A 23816-nucleotide genomic window follows, 5' to 3' on the forward strand; every position below is an offset into this window, starting at 1 on the left:
AGATTACTTATAATAACTAGTACAATGTCAATGCTATGAAACTAGTTGCTTAGGGAGTAATGACAAGGAAAACAAGTCTGTACTGTACATGCTCAGTACAGATGCAACCATTCACTCTTTTCAATTTTCCATCTGAGGCTGGCTGAATCCATGGATGCGGAACCAACAAATACAGAGGACCACTTACTTGTACACACTAACACAAATAACAGATGAGAAGGCGGAAAATGGTATAGGTGTTTATCTCTGATGAGTACATCAGAATCTTAAGGGTGAATGTCTTTATACTTTCAAATTTTCTTGTGCATATTTCAGATTGAATTTTAAAAAGGGCTTTCATTTGTTTGAGGGGGATTGCTTAAAGAAAGAGATTTATAATACAGTCTCAATTTCTACTGTTTACACATGGAATTTATTTGGTCTGTCTGACCCAATCTGTTTCTGGTAAAAGGAGCATGACATGAGCTTTGAAAAAATATCTAAAACTTAAAAATAAAGGAAAAAGCAGTAGATCATGTCCTTTCAAAGTTATACTGGGGCATTGCTTAGCATGCCTATCAAAAAAGCTTCTAGGCAAATTGCTAAAGAAAGTTATATATTTCTTTATATATTGAATCCTAGCAGATTGTGTGTGTGTATGAATATATATATACATATTCACACACACACATATATATAGGTGTGTATATATATACACACACACAATGAAATATTATTCAGCCTTAAAAAAGGAAATCCTGCTGTTTGTGACAAGGAACCTAGAGGACGTTATGGTAAGTGAAATGAGTCAAACATAGAAAGAAAAATACTGCATGATCTCACTTACATGTGGAATCTAAAAGTAAAAGAAAGAAAGGGGGAAAAAAATCACATAGTAACAGAGAGTAGAATGGTGGTTACCAGGGGCAGGAGAATGGGAAGATGTAGGTCAAAGGGTAAGTCTAGAGATCTAACACGCAGCATGAAGACTACAGTTAATAATATTGTATTGTATATTCGAAATCTGCTAAGACAGCTTTTAGGTGCGCTTAGTACAAAAAAAGGAGGGGGTAACCACGTGAGATGATGAATATGTTCATTTGCTTGACTATATCATTTCACTATGTATATAAAAATGTTGCATACCTTTAATATATACAATTTTTAAAAGTTAACATATAATTGGCTTATTTTTTAATGTTTTAACATTTTTGTTTTAATTTCTAATAAGATAAATACTGGCAGACCATTTGGGGGACTCAATTTTTAAGAGCCAAAGGGGTTCCTGCGACTAAAGTCTAAGAGTCACTGATCTCGATCTGTTTGGCATCGCCATTTACTAGTAAGGGCTCACATTACTCAGCATACTTATTTCAAAATGCCCTTCCTGGTGGACTACATAACTCCTATTTCTCCAATTCTGCTTTGAACCAGCCTTTTGCCATCTCTGGTTTCCTCATTAAGGAGTTGAATAAATTTTATTATGTATTCATTGTGTATTTGGATGACAGTCATGTATAAATTTCAGGATTACACTTTGATAGGAGGTATGATCTGCTGATTTATACAATTAGTCCTGAGGTTCTTTTCTCTGTAGTCAAAAGCTGATGAAAGAACAGGGAATATTATGAAGTGTCATAATCATTCTTAAACATTTCCCTAATGAAATGAAAGAAGACTGCAATAATCAGCTATGTCTAAAACTATTGTGTTCCTTCACAAAAGTATTTAAAAGGAAAGAACAAGTACAAAGCTTGTGAAGCAAAATGGCATAGTTTTGAAAGAATATCCAAGCTTCAGAATGCGTCTGTAATTTGAGAGACAACATTTACTTTAACATGGAAGAAGTGCACACTTCCAATCTATGGCCAAGATCTTTCCCTCCCGATAAAGTTCCACCTTCCTCCGGGAAAAGAACACAGTACAACAACGTAATTTCAGCTCTGTCTGTGCAGAAATCTTTCCTAGTCAGAAAAGTATAGAAACAGCAGGAGAAATCCATAATTCTGCTACTCATTAGGAAACACTTAACACTGATCTCAAGCTTCAGTGTGCGTTAGAATTATCTGAGAGACCTGGTAGAAATACAGATTTAAATTCACTATGCAATGTGGGTGGGGCCCAAGAGTGTACACTTACAACACAGCACTCCAGGTGACTCTAATCGAAAATAAAAAGCGAGCCAGGTGGAATGGTGCATGCCCATAGTCCTAGCTACTTGGGAGGCTGAGGTGGGAGGACTGCTTGAACCCAGGAGTTTGAGACCCCACCCCCAGCCCGTAAAAATAAAAATAAAAATTCATACTTTGAGAAACTAGGGTATTAGAATTGGCTGCTTAGCTGTTCTATTTTTCTAAGAATCGTCCATGTAACCTTAATATCTAAATGTCAAGCCCCTCTACCTGGTCTGAAAGGCCCTTCACAAACTGACCCAGGTCTTTAAACTTCGATTCCACTCCTACATCCATCTCTGCCCTTCAGTAACTCCCTAGGAGAGCCACGCTGGACCATTGCTGCATTCCTCCTTGATGTTGACCCTTCTCTCTCTTTCCTCTTCCCTGGGAGGGACTATTTACTCTTCACAGTGGTGTGATAGGGTGGGAAGGTACACAGCACTCTGAACTCTAAAGCCAGTAGACCTGGTTTCAAATCCCAGAGCACACTCCCTTTGGTAAATGTGGTTGACCTCTTTGAGCCTGAGATGACTCCTCTATAAAATCAGAGGTAAGAATAACCCACCCCAAGGCTACTGTACGAGCACTGGCAGCATTTAGTATAGATGACAAACATGTTTATATCCCCCGACACACACAAAACCTTCAGTCTTCCCAGGAAAAACTGCCCTGTCCTCTCTAAATAATATAAACATCCCTCTTGGAGATAAACACAAACACAAATTTTTATATGTATACACACACACACATACATACAGGCCTGTCCTTACAGGACAGCCTGTAAACCCAATTCTGGTAGGACTTATATAAGCAGATACTCAGGACGCTGCATTAAATCAAATGAGTATACTAAAGTTTTAAAAATAACACAGGCCGGGTGCCGTGGCTCACACCTGTAATCCCAGCACTTTGGGAGGCCGAGGTGGGTGGATTGCCTGAGGTCAGGAGTTTGAAATCAGCCTGGCCAACCCCATCTCTACTAAAAATACAAAAATTAGCCAGGTGTGGTGGCAGGTGCCTATAATCTCAGCTACTCGAAGGCTTAGGCTGGAGAATCACTTGAACCTGGGAGACAGAGGTTGTAGTGAGCCAAGATTGTGCCACTGCACTCTAGCCATTTACTAGTAAGGGCTCACATTACTCAGCATACTTATTTCAAAATGCCCTTCCTGGTGGACTACATAACTCCTATTTCTCCAATTCTGCTTTGAACCAGCCTTTTGCCATCTCTGGTTTCCTCATTTGAGACAGAGTGACACTCTGTCTCAAAAAAAAAAAAAAGGATAATCCAAATCTGTAAGGTAGCCTACCCTCACCATCCCCCCAAAGTTGTTTTACCAGGGTTTTTTTTTTTTTTAATGATCATATTTCTTCATATTTTGATATTTTGATGCCAAGGGGAGAAAAAGCAACCAATATTTAGGATCCCACAGTTGCCAAGTAACCAAGCTTAACTACAGTAGGTGGCACATGCCTAAGTATGGAAGGCGGATGGAGTTGAAATTGACTAATCCAGTCCATGTTAAAACATTCTGAGCAGTTAGCATTATCAAACAAAAATGTTTGATAACGTAAAAATGGTGCATAAAGTATGGTTTCTTCTTTCCAAGGAGCTCAACCCATTTGGGGAAAAGTACTGACAAAATGCTTTCCTCCGTAGACAAAAATAGCAATGACCACCACCCTCCAAAATTCATCTTGTTCATCCTCTTCAGGAAACAGAGGAAGTTAAAAATAAGTACAATTTGGAAGATAAAGTGTTTGTTTACAAATATCAGCGTCATAAAAAAGATTTAAAAGACTGTCTGCCAGGATGTGGAAATTCTCATCACATCCTCCTAACATCTGTGAGGGGTAATATCAGTCCTATTTTATAGATGAAGAAGCTGAGGCTCAACTGCTACATAAGCGTTAGCACCAATTCATGAAGCTTGGGTGGTGGAGCTAGGAACAAAGTTCACTTTTAACTATAAGCTCATCTCCTTTGCTTAGAATTGAAATTAAAGTATTCTTCCAGATCTAGGTTGTTTTTAGGTAGTCTTCATGTTTTGTAACCGAGAAGTCTAAACCATGCCATTTTAGATGACCTGTCTTACTGTCCGTGGCTGCAGACCCATTTGGCTCCAGAATGAGTATGTTGTTTACTAATTACCATATAAATTTGTCAGAAAGTTAGAGAACTCTTAAATAACAGCCCAAATGCCAGGGATGGGGTGGGGGTGGTTGGGGAGTAAGTTATGGACAAGCTTCAAGTACAGGTGGCTAAACAGCAGATCCAGCCTTAAAACAAGCAAACTTGAAGGCACGATTTTCTGTTCTTGTACCTGCTTCCCAAGCACCCTTCCTTCACATTTTATTTGATTCTCTCAACAATCCTATTATAGGAGGAAAACTGCCATAAAAAGAAAACTCTTAGCAGTTGTTCTAGTCCTTTTTCACAGTTATAAAGACATGCCCAAGACTGGGTAACTTATAAAAGAAGAGTTGACTCACAATTCCACATGACTGGGGAGGCCTCAGGAAACTTACAATCGTGGCGGAGGCAAAGAGGCACGTCTTACGTGGCAGCAGGTGAGACAGATTGAATGAGTGAAGGGGGAAGAGCCTCTTATAAAACTATCAAATAGATCTCGTGAGAACTCACTATCACGAGAACAGCATGGGGGAAACTGCCTCCACGATCCAATCCTCTCCCACCAGGTTCCACCTGGTGATTATGAGGGTTACGGGGATTACAATTCAAGATGAGCTTTGAGTGGGGACACAGAGTCACGCTATCTCAGCAATGATCCCAGGTCTAGTGTTCTCTCCTTAAAACTCCACCTACCCTAAGAATCAAAGTAACCATTAAATAATTACATAATGACCTAGGAAAATATCCCCGTTACATGAAAAAAATGTATCATGTGCAGGATAATTCTATTTTTGTGTAAAACAAAAAACGAGTACATTTTATGCATATGTAGACATGTCAATAAGCAGAGGAAAGGTTCCAATAGTACACACCAAAGTAATGGTTCTCTCAGGTGTACAATCAAATGGACAGGAACATTTCTAGTTCTTGCGTCATTTTTTAGAGTGGTAATGTTATGGGTAATTTTCAGCTTGTTTCGGTATTAGCAAGATATTACTTCCTCCACTTAGTGCCTTTAGGAATGCAGCCAAGACAATCCTTGCATCTTGAGTTGGGAACATTACTTGTCATTGTCTAAAGCTTCTAACTGATTGAAACCTCTGGAGGTGTGTATAGTAGAGTCCTAAGTTGCAAGTCTGAGATGCCCAAGGTTCTTTTGGTTGAAGTGGTTTCCTACCTATCACACAGGACTGCCATGAGTATGGCGAGTACTAACGTATATATGGAGGTGCTTTATTGAGCTATGCAAAGGCTGTGACTTCCCTCTCCTAAGCCCTTTCCTGTATATCTCTAGGCAGTTTGGACCTATTCAGCTGATATATTTGGCTCTTAAAAGCAGCAAATGTCACAATCCTAAAAGGACATGAAAGTTGTATTTCACTGAGTACATTAAGGGCAGCTCAATTCCTCAGTCTAACTTCCAGCAAAATGCAAATCTGACAGAAGTTCCTAGGATCTAATATAAGACTTCAGTAGAGAAGGTGAGGGAGCAATTCTCTGTGCTGCCTGGGAAACCCCCCATCTAGCTTTGACAGGAACCAGTAACTGGAAGACTCCCCAAAGTCACATTCTCTTTCTGGCAGAGGTTCCAAACAGAATCTAACAGTCATTTATTTGATGAGTAATCTCTGGCCAAGTGAGAAGATGGCTACCAGAGGCACAGCAATTCAAGCTAATTTTCATCCTCACTCCACGACTATGACACGAATGGAAAAAACCCAAGATGTGCAGATCCATTCTGGTCAAGTTAGAGGTAGGGAGGGAATCAGGACACGAATGTTTAGGCTAAAGCCTAAAAGTGTGAAATGGACTTGAGCAACGCACACTGGTAGATAAGCAGCTAATCAAAAAGCCTATTTATTACCTGGTTAAAAGCCTAAGCATCTGCTTTCCAAAAAGCCATTTGGATATATACACAACAGACCATTAACAGCCATCACCACAGTGCTTTCCAAAATTACATGGTATATTTTAATAGGTTCTTAATCACACTAAGACCCAAAAAAAAAAAAAAAAAAAAAATCCCATAACAAAACAATGTAATTAAAACAGCACTCATACCTACAGCAAAAGAGGTCTCTAGCCCGCCCAGCTTAATTCTGAAGTAAAAAAATGTAGCAACCCCAGCAGAAAGTTCTCCGGAAATATAGCCCTCAAGAAGGAAATACTGCTATTGAAGTCTGTAAGTAGAATATTTTCACAGTGCAAGCAAGACTAGCCATCTTCATGAGAAGTATGTAAGGAATACTCAATAGCAGGGTCACAGATGATTGCCCCTTTCACAACAGCGAATTGTTTGTATCTTAATTTGGAAGATAAATCATTTGTCCGTGAGAAAATCTGCATCTCTTTTTAAAAACCTCACTGGTAATACAGATTACTAAAAACTTTGCCACAGAAAAGATGCTAACACCAAAGCTGATGTGTCAATCAACAATTTTCAGTTTGTCTTTCATCCTCTTACTGCTTCGTGCTTAACAATGTTCAGAATCTTCCAACAGAAACACCAAAGTGCTTTCTTGGAATTCTGCAGAGAATTGTCTTCTTTGAGGAAAGCACGCTTTTCCAATAAGAAATGTAAGAAAGCCAATGGTCTAGATTTTAACTTTTTAAAGGTAAGCTAAGTCTTTAATTTCAGAAAATCTGCTATTATACAACAAATTATTTTTTCATTCATAAAAAACAGTCCACAGCATTCATAAAACAGGGTGGCACAATAAAGACACTTTTCAGGTGGATTCTTTTAAGAACAGATGAGTAAGTTAGCAATTTAATACAGATGGAAACAAATACAATCCATATAAAAACAGAATCTGGGAGTGGGAGGGAAGATTATCAACCAAAGTAAATTCAGAGTTTTCACGCATTTAACTCAACACCTGCATTTTCTTCACTTAAAAACCAAACTAAGGACTGGGCGTGGTGGCTCACACCTGTAATCCCAACACTTTGGGAGGCCAAGGCAGGTGGATCACGAGGTCAGGCGATTGAGATCATCCTGGCTAAAACGGTGAAACCCCATCTCTACTAAAAACACAAAAAATTAGCCGGGCGTGGTGGCACACACCTGTAGCCCCAGCTACTCGGGAGGGTGAAGCAGGAGAATCACTTGAACCCAGGAGGTGGAGGTTGCAGTGAGCCGAGATCACGCCACTGTACTCCAGCCTGGTTGACAGAGAGAGACTCCGTCTCAAAACTAGGTACTTTAATAGGTGTTCATAAAGAAGACCACAAAAGTACTGAAAAAATGTTAGCCTTACATATACCACCAAAAAAAAAAATTTTAAAAAAAGAGAAAGAAATTAATAATCCCCATCTACAACTAGGTTAATCATAGGATTTCCCTTACAGAGACAGAGAAAAGTAACTTTTTACAAGCTTAGCTTTGAGGTACAATGCCTCAGAGCTCTCAACTGGGGTGTTTCCTGCTCATGCTCTTTTCACTATAAACAAATGTGGTTTATGTAGTGGAATACATACTTTAAAAATTCCTTTAAAAAGAATCACAAGTTTCATTTTATATATACAACAAATTTTTAATTATGTACTGAAAATAAATTACAGGAAATAACTTTAAAATGCAACAGAGGACAAAGTCACAATAAACATTCCCATTGAATTCCCTTGGGGCGGGGGGTGAGATTGCAGTGCTCAAGATAAATATCACAAATATATCAAAAACTTCAAATTGTCTATGCATTCACACACTGACATGAGCCACAAACATTCCTTTCACAGGGACTGTACTTATTTAGCCTACCACAGGACCAGATTTTGCCATAAACTACAAAACTTTTAATACAAAATCGTATTTATATATTTATAATTCATATACATGCCCTATCTGTGATTTTAGAAAATAAAAGCTACACACTGTACAGACACTCTTAACTCATAGCTGTAGGCAACATTTTTGGATGGAATTTCTTCCCCAATAAAATTAATGGCATATTTTATGTACATGAAGGCTAAACTGCAAAAGACAGTTCAGTTTCCCAGATATGCATCTCCTTTTAGGGCAGGTTTATAAATTTAAAAAGGCAAGACAAATGTACACCTCAGAATTACTTTCTTAGCTACAAGAGTTGTCATGTAATTTCTGTGAAGTTTCTGATACATGCATTTATGTAATACTGGTATTGAAGGCGGTAAAGCAATATACACTTTTAATGTAGTGGCTCAATAAAGGCTTCATTGTCATTCCAATCTGGTTCTTGAAACAGTGATTCATAAATTCTCTAAAAATTAAAATTTCAATGGGACACTGTGTTAAAGAGACTCTAAATAGATTTCTGAAAATATTTCCCTGAAATATCCTTTTACATAAGACAAATTCACTAACATTAGATTAAGTAAAAAGAAATAAAAGAATTAAACATGGCACAAAGGTGCATGATTAACCAATGCTCCTCAGCAAATCTGCATGCCTTAGGAGCCATTAAAAGAATGCTTAAAACTAACAAACAATTTTCACACTCTGTGGCAGCCATCTGTGAAGCCAGTTACACTAAACTACTTCTACAGTTGATTGTAAACTTTGGTTTATTTTTATTTGAGTTCTCATTGTACAGCAAGCATGAAAAAAAAAGAGAGTGGAGTCCGTGAGGAGATGAACTGTCAGTCTGTCTTTAATCTGGCATGATGAGACACCTGGTCAGTCAGGCCTGCTTTGATAGAGTTTGTTACAGACTGCCTTATGTTTTCCTCCATCAAATTATCACCCAGGGGCTTCAATACCTGTGGTATGAGAAATGTGCAAAACAAACAAAAACATGAGGTAAAAAAAGAGTTACATATAAAAATAGATATAAAAATTCAATTCAAAGCAATGATGAAAATAACCAGGAATATGGGAAATAAAAAGATGCTTCTCTCAAAAAAACTTATGATGCTACTAGACATTTTATAATGCAACAAAAATTACTTTCCTCTTATTCAAACCATTTACAGTTCCTATGAGATGGATGTGCAATTCCATACCCTATATGCAGCATCAAATCTGGTATTGTGTATACAGCATTTATGCAGACCGGCCCAGACGGTCCTGCTTATTGTCCTACATGTATAAGTGTGAACACTTCAGATAGAGAAAAAGGTTAAAAATACTGTCTAATTTTTCTTCTTGTTATTGTTGGATGACAGTCTCTGTCGCTGTGCTGATGAAAGAGCACGATGAACCATTCGACGTCTAGTAACTTCAAAGAGTTTGGAAAACACCTAAAACATGAAGTGATTTGTTAGGAGAATGACTCAGAGTGCCTCAAAGCTAAAGAGTTTAAGACTACAAGAACTTGAGACTGTAGGTTCTCACCTTCCTGGGACTCCTCTGAAGCAAAAGAAAAGAGAAATGCAAAGAAATTTAGACAAGGTTTGTTGACACAGCACAGATCTGACTAGTTGATCACCTTACCTCAACTATACTGAGAATGATTTTATACACTTTAGATTCTTCCATTTAATTGTTTTGTAATAATGGTACCTCTAAAATCCTAGAATCAATGCTGTTTAAGAGATGAATATTTCTCAAAAGAAGATATTGTACAATTATTGAAAATTATACTGCAGAAAATAATGATCCAAAATTTTAAAATAGCTAATTTTTTCTTAAAAGTGAAGTTGCGATAGTTTTGCATCCATCTTCTATTAGAAGATATCAAAGAAACATCAAGTAGTGAGATTGAGATAAAAATTTAAATAGAATAAATACCCAAACATAAACTTCCCAATCGGATCTGAATAGAGCATTTCTCTAAAGAGTAAATACAAAATCCAAATTAATATAGTGGGTCACTTTATAAAATAACATCATTACAAGAAAAGTCAATATCCAATCAACTTTCTTCAAAAAAAAATGGTCTGCTTCTTCAGTCTTCGAGTTTATAGCCAAAACAAACACGAACTCGCATATCCTAGATCTTCAAATAAGCTCAATATTTCATGAGCCCAGAAATGGCATCTGAAATGCCTATTACAGAGGTCATCATTAATTACTGTAGCTTTCATTCTGGTCCTTGACATGATGTTCAAGTATTTCACAAAGATCATTTTAATAACATCCGTAAGTGGAATTTTCTGTCCACGGGTAATTCCAGCACACAGGAGGCAGATACACAAAATGGCTTTCCTTAGTAGATACTTGCTGGGCAAGAGTTCACAGCCTGGCTTTGAATTCTGCTTTGAGGTAAAAGATTATGATGGAACGTGGTTCTCTGCTCATGGCGCTTTGCTTTACTAATTAATATTTCCATAATACAAAAGTCATAGTTTCCTTGGTAAGAAATCCCTACAGGATTGTTCCTCATAGTACATCAGGAAATCACTACTATCTTCATGGAAGGCAATGAAGACCTGTCTACCATCCAGCATTTCTCCTGCATTGCTGCTTGCCAGTATTAGGAAAAAACTTATTTTCCTTTCCAAAAGCACCACTTCCAAACTTCTTCTCCTTACCTTCAAATCATTCATTGTTTATATTTTCTTTACTCAAAGAAAAAAAATCATTACAGACTCTGATCCTGCCCACCGTCTGGTATAATCAGGCCTACAACTAAGAATCTATCCAGAGCACAGTACAGATTTAGGCTAACCAAAGTACATTAAAATTGTAACTTTAAAGAAAAAATCTTCAATTCATAAAGATTCTACATCTGAAAACAGAAGACATTCTTTTGACATTTCTCATATGAAGGAAAAGTAGGAGTACAAACACTGCAAAGGATGGAAAATCACAGGAAAATAAGATTAGCCACTGAAAAACCAAAAGATAGATACCAACCTGTTCCCATAGTGTTTCAGCAATCTGATCAATCATTGTTCCAATTTCTCTGAACTCCCCAGAGTATTTAACATATGCCCAAGTACAAAGAAATGTCAGTGCTAACCCCATGACAAGGTTACACAAGACGGCTATAGAGTTTAGGCCAATGAAGCCAGTCAGTCCTGAGATTATATACATAGCAAACATGACCGCAAACAGTGTGGCTGGGGTACGAGCAGCATAGAAGATATTTTTGCCATCATTGTGCTTTATAAAATTTGCATAGGTTTCTTCAATTTCAGCTTCAAGCTGGTCCTGATAACGACGGCAGAACTCATCTCCACCCATCTTTTTTACAGAACGAAATTGTTTTATCGCCACTTCCTTGAGATCCAAGTGTTTTCGCTCCAGATCTGAAGGTGCAATGTAAGGCTTGTCCCCTCCACATACCTGGACAGAGAGAATTACAGTATTACATGCTAGAAATAATTAACACTTGAAAGAAGTTCCTGTTCATAGATTTTAGTCTCAGAAAGTCAAACCACTTACATGATTCAGTTTTAAACTCACAATACCTCACAGGTTATCATAATCTAGTTATTTTTTATATGTTGAACCTACTCAAGCAAAATAATTTTCCAATTATGACTAACTGAAACTGAAGACTGAAAAATTTTACACTGCACTCTGTACCTGCCTTCACTTGACCATCCATATACCATAATAGTACACAAAATTGTTGGCAAGAGAGTGGTTAAAAGATAATGCCCCAAAAACATATTTTAATGTTTGAGCAAGCAAGTACAGAAACTGCTACTGGCCTTAAACTAATGCTACTAACATCAGAAGTCACTAATAACAGCACTCTGAATCACACATTTGTCAGAAGATATTTCAGTAGAGTTTATCTAACAACTTACTGCTCAAATTCTGCTCTCTAAAATGTTAATTATTTTCTTATAGTTTATTTCCAGCAAAGACCATAAAGGGGAATTAGGGAATAATGTACCAAAAGCTGCATGAAGTAGCTCAAGTATTTTAAAATATTTTTTTAAGTACTTTTTAAAAAAATTTAAAAATCTTCTCACTCCAGCTTCAAATTTAAATTTTAGGTACAAACCTGTTCCATACTTTTACAATAGGTATCTCTTGCTCCTGCTACTGCAGCAAGATTATTAGCTTCAGCTGTTGCCTAAAAAAATAAAATGTGCCATTATTATGCAAAAAAAACTCTATGACTCTAAAAATTCTGATTAACATAAGTTATGTACAATAAACAAGTCTGAAAATGAACCAAATAAAGTAACTTCCAGTTTTTCTTTCCTATGGAAGGGTACATTGGTATAAAGGATACAATGGTAAGTGGTTCCAATAGGACTGCCTGCCTAAGTTTGTTTCACTTAGGTTGATATTAAAGTGTGTCTGTAGAAAACACCACATATGCTCAGGAAATGGATAAAGATAAATAGATATAACCCTAAAATGTGTGGATCTCCAGGTGCTAGGAATCGAGAATTACCCATATGGTTCTCTCTCTCATGATCAATATTTTACAAGACATTTTCAAACCCACAGAACTTATTGCACGAATTTTTATCAGAAAATACTGTTTAATCTATTATAAAATGGAAAAATAGCCTAACATAGTAAATTTTTAAAAATATGAATGGGTTAAAATGGCACTATCCCAAAAGAACACCATTTGAAAGAGGAAAAAAAAAAAAAAAAAAGACTATATATTCACTAGAAGCAGCTCTAAATCATTAACACCAAATAAAAATAAGACTTATTTCAAACAACATTCATTGTCAAAGACTCAGAATAGAAGCAGCTTAGTTCAGAGAGGCCCACGTTAAGTCATCTTATAAAACAGAAATTTTCCTGTACTTTGAGCATCGGGAGAGAAGGTATTGTGGACTCTTACTTCTGGTGGCCTAGACACATGGAAGGCCTACAATGTGCAGTTACAAAAAATGTATGAAATCTTAGGATCCATGACACATACGGCCTTAAGCAAAATGTATTTGCGTGCAAAAAAGCACCCCCCATTTTCAGCATTTCTCTCTAAAGCAAAGATTTTTATTCTCCCTCATAAGTAAGTATATGTACAACACACATCACTCTCTCACTCTCTCTACCTGAAGCATGGACTTTGGATGTGGAAGTTCCTCTCCTTGATAAATTTTGATGTAAGCCTAAAAAGGGAGAAGATTTGTTAGACTGATGGGTTATGCAATTTGGCTCACATTCCCAAAGAAAGAAAAGTCATTAAATATTAAAATAATTCACACCATTAAAAGTAAATTCTAGGCTTTAAAAATCACCTTATTCCAACAAAGTCAACCCTGTTCTCAGTATTATTAAATTATATGCTGCTAGATAATATCATACATATTTCTATAACAAATAAAACATAAAAGTTGTAACGCATAAGGTTAGATATAAAATGCCATCCTCTTTATGAAAATAAATTCACAATTACCCCCTACTGCCAGTGTTTTAATATTTAAAAAAAAATTTTTTTCTCTTTCTTTAGAGATGGGGTCTCACCCTGACACTGAGGCTGGAGTGCAGTGGGATGATCACAGCTTACTGCAACCTCAAATTCCTGGGCTCAAGTGATCTCCGTGCCTCAGTTTCCCAAGTGGCTGAAACTACAAGGTGTGTGCCACCACATCCAGCTTAAGAAACAATTTTATCCAGTATTTTACTTTGACCAGCTTAAATTGTATTTCAGCTCAAAAAAAAAAAAAAAAACTTAATTTGTGGTTTAAGAGTAAGAAGGAAAAGATGAGAGTTTGTTAGAAATCCATATAGGGTCTTTCATCTCAACTTTCTTTTTTTTTTTTAAGACAGAATTTCGCTCTTATTGCCCAGGCTGGAGTGCAATGGCACAACCTCAGTTCACCACAACTTCCGCCTCTTGGGTTCCAGGGACTGTCCTGTCTCAGCCTCTCGAGCAGTTGGGATTACAGGCATGCACCACCATGCCCAGCTAATTTTGTATTTTTAGTAGAGACGGGGTTTCACCACGTTGGCCAGGCTGGTCTTGAACTCCCAACCTCAGGTGATTAGCCCACATCAGCCTCCCAAAGTGCTGGGATTACAGGCATGAGCCACTGTGCCCGGCCCATCTCAACTTTCTACTGACAAAATTCATTCATAATTGGGAAGGAAGCAGAGCAAGATGGCCAAATAGAAGCCTCCAGTGATCACCACCTCACAGGAATATCAAATTGCACAACTATCTACATAAAAAAGCACCTTCATAAGAACCAAAAATCAGAAGCAATCACAGTACCTGGTTTTAACTTCAAATCACTGAAAGAGTCACTGAAGAGGATAGGAAAAATAGTCTTGAATCGCCTACACCACCTCTCCCCCATCCTCTCAGCAGCAACCACATGGTGTGGAGAGAGAATCTGTGTGTTTAGGGAAGGAGAAAGCAGTGACTGTGGAATTTTTGCAATGAAATTCAGTGCTGCCCTGCCACAGTGGAAAGCAACATGGGGCAGAACTCAGCCAGCACCCATGGAGGGAGCATTTAGACCAGCCCTAGGCAGCCAGCCCTGACACCATGGGCTACAGTGCTCTGAGGTCCTAAATGAACTTGAAAGGCAATCTAGGCCCCAAGAACTGCAATTCCTGGGCAAATCCTGGTGCCGTGCTGGGCTCAGAGCCAGTGGACTTTGGGTGCATATGATATAGTAAGACACCAGCTAGGGCAGCCAAGGGAGTGCTTATATGTCACTCCTCCCCCAAGCCCAGGCAGTATAGTTCACAGCTCTAAGACAGAGTCTTTCCTTCTGCTTGAGAAGAGAGGAGAGGGGAGAGGAAAGAGGCCTTTGTTTTACAATTTGGTTACCAGCTCAGACACAGTAGAATGCGGCATAAGGCAGAGTCCCAAGGCCCCAATTTCAGTCCCCAGCTCCCAGACAAGATTTCTAAACATACCCTGGGCTGGAAGGGAACCCACTGTCTTCAGGGGTATGACCAAGTCCTGGCAGGGTTCATCACCTGCTGACTCAAGAGCCTTTGGGCTCTGAATAAGCAGCAGCAGTAGCCAGGCAGTACTTACTATAGGTCTTGGGTGAGATTCAGAAATGTGTTGCCTTCAGGTGTGACCCAGCACATTCCCAGATGTTGTAGCTATGAGGAGAGTCTCCTGCTTGAGTAAAGGAGAGGAAGGCCGGGCACAGTGGCTCACACCTGTAATCCCAGCAATTTGGGAGGCCAAGGTGGGCAGATCACCAGAGGGCATCTCTGAACCCACCCAAGGCCAGAGGGAACTTGCTAGATTCGCCACCTGCTGATTGTAGAACCTTTGGGCCTTGATTGACCACAGGCAATAACCACGCAATAGTCACCATGGGCCTTGGGAAAGACCCACTGCTGTGCTGGCTTCAGGTCTGACCAGTGAAGTCCCAGGGATGGTGGCCACAATGGTGCTTGTGTCACCCCCTCCCCTAGCTCCAGGCAGCTCAGCACAGAGACAGAGACTCCATTTGTTTGAGAGAAAGTAAGAGAAGAGAACAAGAGTCTCTGCCTGGTAATCCAGGGAATTCTCCTGGATCTTACCCAAGAGCACCAAGGCAGTACCTCTACAAATCTGCAAGAACCACAGCATTATGGGCTTGAAACGTCCCTAATGCAGACACAGCTGCAGTGACCAAGATCACAACACCCAAGTCCTTTCAAATAGTTAGAAAGCCTTCCCAAGGATGACAGGTACAAACAAGCCCAGAATGTAAAGACTATAACAAATACCTAACTCTTCAATGTCCAGACACCAACAAATATTCACAAGCATCAAGACCATCCAAGAAAACATGACCTCACTAAACAAACTGAAATAAAGCACCAGTGACCAATCCTGGAGAGAGAGAGATAAGTGACCTTCAGAGAATTCAAAATAGCAGTTTTGAGGAAACTCTAACAAATTCAAGATAACACAGAGAAGGAATTCAGAATCCTTTCAGATAAAGTGAACAAACAGACTGAAATAATTGTAAAGAATCAAGCAGAAATCCTGGATCTGAAAAATGCAACTGACATACTGAATAATGCATCCAAGCCTCTTTTTTATTTTTATTTTTATTTTTTTGAGATAGGGTCTTGCTCTGTCTCCCAGACTGGAGTGCAATGGTACAATACTGGCTCACTGCAACCTCTGCATCCCAGGCTCAAAAGATCCTCCTACCTCAGTGTCCCAAATAGCTGGAACTACAGGCATGCACTATCATGCCTGGCTAATTTTTGTATTTGCTGTAGAGACAAGGTTTCACCATGTCGCCCAGACTGGTCTCAAATGATCTGCTCACCTCAGCCTCCCAAAGTGCTGGGATTATAGGCATGAGCCACCTCACCCGGCCTCAGAGCTTAACACAAGACCAGAACAAGCAGAAGAATTAGTCAGCTTGGAGACAGGTTATTTGAAAATACACAGCTGAGACAAAAGAAAAAAGAATGGAAAAGAATGAAACATGCCTACAAGATCTAGAAAATAGCCCCAAAAGGACAAATCTAAGAGTTCACTGCCTTAAAGAGGAGTAAAGAGATAGGGGTAGAAAGTTTATACAAAGCAGTAACAAGAGAACTACCCACACCTAAATACCAATATTTAAGAACAAAAGATTATAGAACACCAAGCAGACTTGACCCAAATATAGACTACCTCAAGACTACCTACCAAACAAACTCCCAAAGGTCAAGGGTAAAGAATGGATCCTGGCTGGGCATGGTGGCATATGCCTGTAATCCCAGCACTTTGGGAGGTCAAGGTGGGGGGACTGCCTGACCCTGGAGTTCAAGACCAGCCTGAACAACGTAGAGAAATGACATCTCTATTAAAAACAACAACAGACCAGGCATGGTGGCTCACATCTGTAATCTCAGCACCTTGGGAGGCTGAGATGGGAGGATCACTTGAGGCCAGGAGTTGAGACCAGCCTGTTAAACATAGCAAGACCCCATTTCTATTAAACAACAACAACAACAAGAAGCACGAATGGATCCTAAATGCATCAAGAGAAAAGAAACAAACAACACACAAAAGAGCTCCAACACATCTGGGAGTAGACTTCTCTGTGGAAACCTTACAGGCCAGGAGAGAGTAGCATGACATCAAGTGCTGAAGGAAAAAATCATTTTCCTAGAATAGTATATCCAATGAAAATACTTCAAACATGAAGGAGAAATAAAGACTTCCTCAAACAAAAGCTGAGGGATTTTATCAACATCAGACTTGTCCTACAATAAAGGATTTTAATGAGCAGTAAGAAATGACCTAAAGGTACAAAACTCACTGGTAATAGTAAATACACAGAAAAACAGAGTATTATAACACTAATTGTGGTGTGTAAACTAATCATATCCTGAGTAGAAAAACTAAAAGACAAACCTATAAAAAATATTAACAATCACAACTTTTCCAGACATAGACAGTATACTATCAATAGAAACAACGAAAAGTTTCAAAAGTGGGGGGATAAAGTTTACAGTGTAGAATTTTTATTAGTTTTCTCCTTCCTTGTTAGTTTGCTTAGGCAATCAGTGTTATCAGTTTAAAATAAATATATTATAATTGCAAACCTCACGGTAACCTCAAAAGACATAAACAGATACACAAAAAATAAAAAGAAATTAAAACATACCACCAGAGAAAATCACCTTCACTAAAAGGAAGACAGGAAGGTAGGAAGACCACAAAACCACCAGAAAACAATAACAACATGGCAGAGGTTAACTTCTTATCGGTAACTTTGAGTGTAAATTGGCTAAACTCTCCAATTAAAAGGCACAGAGTGGCTGAATGGGTTTTAAAAACTGGTGATACACACTTCATCTATAAAGACACGCAGAGACTGAAAATAAAAGTATGGAAAAAGATATTCCATGCAAATGGAAACCAAAACAAGAGCAGAAGAAGCTACACTTATATCAGACAAAGAAGTTCATTATATAATGATAAAGGGATCAATTCAAGAAGAGGATATAACAATTGTAAATATATATGCACCCAATACTGGAGCACCCAGATATATAAAGCAAGTATTATTAGAAACTAAAGAAAGAGGGCTGGGCGCGGTGGCTCATGCCTGTAATCCCAGCACTTTGGGAGGCCAAGGCAAGTGGACCACTTGAGGTCAGGAGTTCGAGACCAGCCTGGCCAACATGGTGAAACCCCATCTCTACTAAAAATACGAAAATTAGCTGGGCATGGTGGTGTGTTACTGTAGTCCCAGCTACTCAGGAGACTGAGGCAGGAGAATCACTTGAACCTGGCAGGCAGAGGCTGCGGTGAGCTGAGATTGCTCCACTGCACTCCAGCCTGGGCAAAAGAGCGAGACTTGGTCTCAAAAAAATAAAAAAATAAATAAATAAAAACTGAAATTATATCAAGTATTTTCTCTGACCACAATGGAATAAAACCAATAATGAGGAATTTTGGAAACTATACAAACACATGGAAATTATATTAATACAACAGCCTCTCGAATGACCACTAGGTCAATGAAGAAATTAAGAAAGAAATGAACACATTCTTGAAACAAATGAAAATGGAAGCACAACATACCAAATGTATGGGATACAGTGTTAAGCAGTACTAAGAAAGTATACAGTAATAAATGCCTACATCGAAACAGAGGAAAAACTTCAAATAAACAACCTAACCAAACATCTTAACCAGAAAAGGCAGAGCAAACCAAACCCAAAATTAGAGGAAAATTAATGAAATTGAAATAAAAATAATACAAAAGATCAATGAAGCAAAAAGTTGATTCTTTAAAAAGATAAAGTCAACAAACCTTTAGCCACACTAAGAAAAAAAGAGAAACGACCCAAATAAATAAAATCAGAGATGAAAAAGGAGACATTAAAACTGATACCACAGAAATCCAAAGGATCATTAGAGGCCACCATGAACAACTATATGCCAATACATGGGAAAGCCTAGAAGAAATGGATCAATTCCTAGACATATACAACCTACCAAGATTGATCCATGAAGAAATCTAAAACCTGTCAGACCAGTAACAACTAACCAGATCAAAGCCATAATAAAAAGTCTCCCAACGAAGAAAAGCCTGAAAGCTAATGGCTTCATTGCTGAATTTTATCAAACATTTAAAGAACTACTACCAATCCTACTCAAACTATTCCGAAAACCAGAGGAGGAGGGAATACTTCTAAACCAATACTACAAGGCCAGTATTACCCTGATACCAAAACCAGAAAAAGACTCATCAAAAAATTACAGACCAATATACCTAATGAACATTGTTGCAAAAATTCTAAATAAAATACTAGTAAACTGAATTCAACAACACATTAAAACAATCATTCATTATCACCAAGGGTCAGACAGGGATGCAAGGATAGTTCAACATACACAAATCAATCAATCAATCAGTCAATGAGTGTGAGACATCATATCACCAGAATGAAGGACAAAAACCATATGACCATTTCAATTGATGCTGAAAAAGCATTTGATAAAATTTCAATATCCCTTCATAGTAAAAATCCTCAAAAGGTACAGAAGGAACAGATCTCAATATAATAAAAGCTATATAAAACAGACCCACAGCTAGTATCATACTAAACTGGGAAAAATTGAAAACCTTTCCTTTAAGATCTGAAACAAAACAAGGAAACCCACTTTCACCACTGCTATTCTACACAGTACTGAAAGTTGTACTTCAGTACAAACTTTGAGAAAATGACAGTGGCTTCAATAAATGGTGCTGGGAAAACTGAATATCCATATGCAGAGTAACGAAACTAGACCCCATCTCTAGCCACATATGAAAATCAAATCCAAATGGATTAAAGACTTAAATCTAAGACCCCAAACTACGAAATTACTAAAAGAGCACATCAGTGGCCAGGCATGATGGCTCACACCTGTAATCCCAGCACTTTGGGAGGCGGAGGCAGGCAGATCACTTGAGCTCAGGAGTTCGAGACCAGCCTGGCCAACACGGTGAAACCCTGTCTCTACTAAAAATACAAAAATTAGCTGGCATGGTGGCAGGTGCCTGTAATCCCAGCCACTCAGGAGACTGAGGCCAGGCGAATTGCTTGAACCCGGCAAGCGGAGGTTACAGCAAGCCGAGATCATGCCACTGCACTCCAGCCTGGGCGACAGAGCAAGGTTCCATTTCAAAAAAGAAAAAGAAAAAAAGAAGAAGAGAACATTGGGGAAACCCTCCAGGACACCGGTCTGGGAAAAGATTTCTTCAGTAATACCCTACAAGCACAGGCAACCAAAGCAAAAATAAACACATAGGATCATATCAAGTAAAAAAGCTTTCGCACATCAAAAAAGTGAAGACGCAACCCACAGAATGGGAGAAAATATTTGCAAACTACTCATCTGATAAGGGATTAGTAACCAGAATATATAAGTTCAAACAACGCTATAGGGAAAAGAAAAAAAAATCGAACGATCTGATCAAAACATGGGCAAAAGATCTGAACAGACATTTCTCAAAAGACATACAAATGGGACACAGGATATGAAAACATCACTGATCATCAGAGAAATGCAAATCAAACTACAGAAAGATATCATCTTCCTCCATTTAAAATGGTTTTTATCCAAAAGACAGGCAATAACAAATGTTGGCAAGGATGTAGAGAAAAGGGAATCCTCGCACACTGTTGGCAGAAAGGTAAATTAGCACAACCACTATGGAGAACAGTTTGCGGTTCCTCAAAAGACTAAAAATAAAACGACCGTATGATCCAGCAATCCCACTGCTAGGTATATACCCAAAAGAAAAAAAAATCAGTATATAGAAGATATATCTGCACTTTCATGTTTACTGCAGCACTAGTCACTACAGCTACAATTTGGAAGCAACCTAAGTGTCTATCAGTATACGAATGGATAAAGAAATGTGGTACATATACACAATTAAGTACTATTCAGCCATATAAAAGAATGAGATCCTGTCATTTGCAACAACATGATGGAACTGGAGGACATTATGTTAAGTGAAATAAGCCAGGCACAGAAAACACCAACATCACATGTTCTCACTTATTTGTGGAAGCTAAAACTGTAAACAATTGAACTCATGAGATAGAGTACTAGAATGATGGTTACTAGAGTCTAGGAAACCATCGTTCTAGTACTCTGCTATGCTATCAAATACTAGATCTTACTCTAATTATATTTTCCTAGACTCTAGTCTAGACTAGAGGTTGGAGGGGGAACAGAGACGGTCAATGGGTACAAAAATATAGTTAGAATAAGATCTAGTACTTGATAGCATAACAGGGTAGTTACAGTCAATAATTACTGTACATTTAAAAATAACTAAAAGAGTATAATTAGATTGTAACATAAGGAAGGGATACATGCTCGAGGTGATGGACACCCTATTTACTCTAATATGCTTATGATGCACTGTATGCCTGTATCAAAAATATCTCATGTACCCCATAAGTATATATAATACATACCCACAAAAATTTTAAAAAGTAAAAATGAATTTAAAAAAATTCATTCATAACTAAACAAAGATAATATGAGAGTAACTATCAAGTATCCAATAAGTGAACAAAATACACTCTTAGTTAAAACTACTACAAATAATACAACCTTCCACAACAGTCCTGTTCTGGCAGGCAAGCTATAAAGACTAGAAAAGAATAGGGGGAAAAAAAAAACCTATGAATACTTTCCTTGAACCAATATGAATACCTTCAGCTCTTCTTATCAAGTCCTCAGAACTCTGAGGGAGTGTTTTTGTGAGAAGTAAGGATGTAAAATTATGTTCTCCATTCCTATTATCATTCACTAATGACAGAGTAGTATTATAGTATGATGAATGGCTTGTTCTCTCCATATCTGAGATGGAGAAAAAGATTATTTTGTAAATAAATTAAATCACTGTCTAGGAGACAGAAATCTGCTATAATCTTTTAAATATCCTTAAACACAGGTACATCTAATTCAAGTCAGAAAGATAAATTATAAATCTTACTCTTTTTTGTTTTAAAATAAAGACAAGGAATTTCTTACATATACAGATGAGTTTTAAGTCAACTACATTTCTATCTTAGACAAAGCCGTTTAAGAGCTCACCTACCTTAAAATATTCTACAAGATCTCTACAAGTGACTTTAGATCCACTTATCTCTTTTTCTACCAAATTTTCAGGGGCAAGCAGCAATGGAACCAGATTTCGAAGCTCTCGTTTAAAGTCTTCATCAATATCTAGAAAACACAAAATTGAGCAGCATATTAGTCCAAAAAAAATTAGGTCCCTATTGGTACGATTTCATAAAATTCTGTTTTACGAAATAAGAATACATAGCTATTACTGAAGTGTATTCATTTTTTTTTTTTTTTTTTTTTAAAAAGAAAAGGCCGGGCACGGTGGCTCAAGCCTGTAATCCCAGCACTTTGGGAGGCCGAGATGGGCGGATCACGAGGTCAGGAGATCGAGACAATCCTGGCTAACACAGTGAAACCCCGTCTCTACTAAAAAAATACAAAAAACTAGCCGGGCGAGGTGGCGGGCGCCTGTAGTCCCAGCTACTCGGGAGGCTGAGGCAGGAGAATGGCGTAAACCCGGCAGGCAGAGCTTGCAGTGAGTTGAGATCCAGCCACTGCACTCCAGCCTGGGTGACAGAGCAAGACTCCATCTCAAAAAAAAAAAAAAAAAGAATAAAGCTCATCCAACATGCCATATCTCATAGGAAAAAATATAATCCCCCCCTACTCTACTAGGCTATTTTCCCCAAACCCCCAGTAACACTGCCAGTTCAAATAATAAATAAACCATAAATAAATTTGTGGACTACCAAGACAAATTTCACATTTAGTATTAACGAAAATGTCCTTTTTCAAGAGGCAAACAATTCATAAAATTGTATTAAGTTTTACTACTAGATTTTGTTTTACCAGCCATGCTGTAAAAGTTTTGTCAATCCCCAAGCGTTTTGCCATCACACTCAAAATAATCCTACAACATACATCAACTATACTATCACTCCCGAAACAGAGACTTATGTCTGATTTCATCAATATAATAAAATGATAAAGCCTTTTAACAGACTGCAATCAATTGAAAGGAAATGCTCTCAGCCTTCAGAATTTTCAGGACATCAGTGCTGAGCTACAGACATTATAAAATAGGTTAATCAATATGCTAGACAGCTGCAAACAAATCAATAGAATGCTAGAGAAACAACACAGAGCATTACAATCACAACATGAACAATGCATCCAAACATTCTCCAGTATAAAACAGGACATTTAAGGCGCCATGTATTTTCTTAAAAAACTTTCCACCTCTAATAAATAAGTTCAGATTTTAAAAAGAATGGGAATTCCCACCTTTCAATCTCCCATCAAAACTAGGATTAGTTGCAACTTTAAGACCAGGATGTGGCAAAAGGAAGCAACCAAGATTTGAGAAACAATTGTGTATGTGCTTCCTTACATTCTGAAGCTCTTCATGTTGATTTTGTTTTACCTGAGGGGAGAGAGAGACAGGTGAAGTTGTAAACAGCAGAAAGAAAAAATTTTTTAAAGAAAACACACACAGACTCACATGCACACTTAACTCAGATGCTACTCCTAAGGAGTCTTTTTTGACAATACAAAAAATTACGAAGGCCCATTTCTGACCACTTTGTTAAGACCCCACTTTTTTTTTTTTTTTAAAGACAGAGTTTCGCTCTTGTTGCCCAGGTTGGAGTGCAATGGTGCGATCTCGGCTCACTGCAACCTCCGCCTCCCAGGTTCAAGCGA

The 23816-nt window shown here is 38.1% G+C and overlaps 1 protein-coding gene across 5 annotated transcripts in view; it reads right to left on the bottom strand.

Moving 5' to 3' along the window:
- Positions 1 to 6892: 6892 nt before the first annotated feature.
- Positions 6893 to 23816, bottom strand: part of ATL2 (atlastin GTPase 2) — a 79217-nt gene continuing 62293 nt past the window's right edge. For 2 of the 5 annotated variants that reach the window (XM_023216316.3, XM_023216317.2), the window contains 6 exons: positions 23400 to 23538; positions 22147 to 22274; positions 13183 to 13239; positions 12165 to 12236; positions 11063 to 11494; positions 6893 to 9024 (listed from right to left, as the gene is read on the bottom strand). In XM_023216316.3, the coding sequence (XP_023072084.2) occupies positions 8905 to 9024; positions 11063 to 11494; positions 12165 to 12236; positions 13183 to 13239; positions 22147 to 22274; positions 23400 to 23538 (948 nt within the window). In that variant the 3' untranslated portion in view covers positions 6893 to 8904. Of the gene's footprint in view, positions 9505 to 9598; positions 9614 to 11062; positions 11495 to 12164; positions 12237 to 13182; positions 13240 to 22146; positions 22275 to 23399; positions 23539 to 23816 lie in introns of all 5 variants that reach the window. The other 3 variants (XM_023216318.2, XM_023216319.3, XM_023216320.3) reach the window with 2 other exon arrangements.

The sequence above is a fragment of the Piliocolobus tephrosceles genome, chromosome 15, assembly GCF_002776525.5.
Source record: "Piliocolobus tephrosceles isolate RC106 chromosome 15, ASM277652v3, whole genome shotgun sequence".
Taxonomy (NCBI): domain Eukaryota; kingdom Metazoa; phylum Chordata; class Mammalia; order Primates; family Cercopithecidae; genus Piliocolobus; species Piliocolobus tephrosceles.